The 2,745-nt window shown below is 34.7% G+C and overlaps 2 protein-coding genes across 3 annotated transcripts in view; both read left to right on the forward strand.

Annotated features, from left to right (window-relative positions):
- Window positions 1-2,745, forward strand: part of LOC106463334 (histone deacetylase 1) — a gene marked incomplete at its 5' end in the record, with an annotated part of 39,299 nt that overhangs the window by 35,150 nt on the left and 1,404 nt on the right. The window contains 1 exon segment of the mRNA XM_013923357.1: window positions 1,187-1,238. Coding sequence (XP_013778811.1) covers window positions 1,187-1,238 — 52 coding nt within the window.
- LOC111086740 lies at window positions 1,256-2,267 on the forward strand. Of its 2 annotated transcripts, none has more exons than XM_022390808.1 (2): window positions 1,256-2,115; window positions 2,152-2,267. In XM_022390808.1, exons 1-2 carry the CDS (start codon window positions 1,636-1,638, stop codon window positions 2,215-2,217), a joined length of 546 nt encoding a protein of 181 aa, XP_022246516.1. In that variant the 5' UTR covers window positions 1,256-1,635; the 3' UTR covers window positions 2,218-2,267. The 2 variants fall into 2 exon arrangements, with proteins under 2 accessions (XP_022246516.1, XP_022246517.1); XM_022390809.1 differs by having other exon boundaries at window positions 1,256-2,079.

The following is a 2,745-nucleotide window of genomic DNA, read 5'->3' on the forward strand; positions in this document are numbered from 1 at the left end:
TATAACAAGCACAAAATGGTTATGAGGTCAGTCCTAGGGACCGAGCCTGGACTGAAAGAGTTAACATGAAATATTGGCATAAATACTTTAAGAAGTAATTTTCTTTAAAAGTTTTATATTATAAGATACATGATTGGGCAGTTCTTTAACAGGATGAGTGTGCATGATTTGAAATTCCTCACAGGCAGCAATCTATAAATAAATTCACCTCATCTGGCTATTAATGTGTATTATGTAGTAACATGAGCTGTGTACAATCTATAAACAAATTCACCTCATCTGGCTATTAATGTGTATTATGTTGTAACATGAGCTGTGTACAATCTATAAATAAATTCACCTCATCTGGCTATTAATATGTATTATGTAGTAACATGAGCTGTGTACAATCTATAAACAAATTCACCTCATCTGGCTATTAATGTGTATTATGTAGTAACATGAGCTGTTTACAATCTATAAATAGATTCACCTCATCTGGCTATTAATGTGTATTATGTAGTAACATGAGCTGTGTACAATCTATAAACAAATTCACCTCATCTGGCTATTAATGTGTATTATGTAGTAACATGAGCTGTGTACAATCTATAAATAGATTCACCTCATCTGGCTATTAATGTGTATTATGTAGTAACATGAGTTGTGTACAATCTATAAACAAATTCACCTCATTAGGCTATTAATGTGTATTATGTAGTAACGTGAGTTGTGTACAATCTATAAATAAGTTCACCTCATCTGGCTATTAATGTGTATTATGTAGTAACATGAGCTGTGTACAATCTATAAATAAGTTCACCTCATCTGGCTATTAATGTATATTATGTAGTAACATGAGCTGTGTACACACAAATGTTCAGTGTTTTTTTTTTCTTCTTCTTTTATTTTTGCCAAAATATGACCAACAAGGTAGACCTATATCTTGATGTTCTTTCAAGAACTTGGTACTTGTTTTGTTATGAAAAAGATATCTGTCATATCCAGTGATTTATACAGTTTTCTTCAATTTAAATTAAGCCAGTCAAAATGCTGCATTGTAACTGAAAATGTGTAGATTTGAAACTGTAACTATGAATAATTTAAATATTTCAGGGTGTGAAAGCAGATTTAGGTGTCTAAACTAACCCTAACACTTATGAGGTTTTTATTGGGTTTCTAGTAATGTAGTTTTTTGACATTCCAGGCAAGGATGAGAAAAAACTTGAAAATGCTGCTGGGAAACAAGATGTTAAAATGTGAGTTGTGTAAAAGTCATTTTACCAGGTCAAGGCATTTTAACCTTTAGATTAAAACTGTGTTTAATCAGAAGAAGTAAGGTTATGTATAAATGTTACTTAAGAAACTTAACATTTTCCTCTGACATATCAAGGACTATTTAGAGACAGTGTAGTATCACACTTGTCTTATATTCATGTGCTTGCTTCTGGTGATTGTGTTCTTGTTTGCACGTTTTGGCTTCTGATGACCTGTTATATTCATGTGCTTGCTTCTGGTGATTGTGTTCTTGTTTGCATGTTTTGGCTTCTGATGACCTGTATTTTTGTGAGTGGGTCTTTTGGTGATTTGCCTTCTTCTTGTTAACATGTATCTGATTGGTGATTTGGTGATCAGGTGATCTGTTGTCTTGTTAGCATGTACGTGCTTCAGGTGATCTGTTGTCTTGTTAGCATGTACGTGCTTCAGGTGATCTGTTGTCTTGTTAGCATGTACGTGCTTCAGGTGATCTGTTGTCTTGTTAGCATGTACGTGCTTCAGGTGATCTGTTGTCTTGTTAGCATGTACGTGCTTCAGGTGATCTGTTGTTTTGTTAGCATGTATGTGCTTCAGGTGATCTGTTGTCTTGTTAGCATGGTGCTTCAGGTGATCTGTTGTCTTGTTAGCATGTACGTGCTTCAGGTGATCTGTTGTCTTGTTAGCATGTACGTGCTTCAGGTGATCTATCCTCTTGTTAGCATGTACGTGCTTCAGGTGATCTATCCTCTTGTTAGCATGTACGTGCTTCAGGTGATCTATCCTCTTGTTAGCATGTACGTGCTTCAGGTGATCTATCCTCTTGTTAGCATGTACGTGCTTCAGGTGATCTATCCTCTTGTTAGCATGTACGTGCTTCAGGTGATCTATCCTCTTGTTAGCATGTACGTGCTTCAGGTGATCTATCCTCTTGTTCTAGTGCTTTTATGGCCTCATGTTTCTATTGAATTGTCTTTGTGTTGACATGGAAATATGCAGTAGGATTTCTGACAGTTGAACTGGTTTATGCATTTAGAAACAACAACTGTGTGTTTCTGGAAATATTTTGTGTTCTCATTAAACTTTTATAAAACTTACTTGGTTTTTATTCAAACTCCATTATTCTGTCAAACTATATATATGTATATAAATGATTAGAAACCCAAACAAGAATGTGTGTGTGATTGGTCTCAAGAACAAGTGTTTGTGTACTTATATGGGTCTTAAATACTGTGATTGGTCTCAAGAACAAGTGTTTGTGTACTTATATGGGTCTTAAATACTGTGATTGGTCTCAAGAACAAGTGTTTGTGTACTTATATGGGTCTTAAATACTGTGATTGGTCTCAAGAACAAGTGTTTGTGTACTTATATGGGTCTTAAATACTGTGATTGGTCTCAAGAACAAGTGTTTGTGTACTTATATGGGTCTTAAATACTATGATTGGTCTCAAGAACAAGTGTTTGTGTACTTATATGGGTCTTAAATACTATGATTGGTCTCAAGAACAA

The sequence above is a fragment of the Limulus polyphemus genome, unplaced genomic scaffold (assembly GCF_000517525.1).
Source record: "Limulus polyphemus unplaced genomic scaffold, Limulus_polyphemus-2.1.2 Scaffold1380, whole genome shotgun sequence".
NCBI lineage: Eukaryota > Metazoa > Arthropoda > Merostomata > Xiphosura > Limulidae > Limulus > Limulus polyphemus.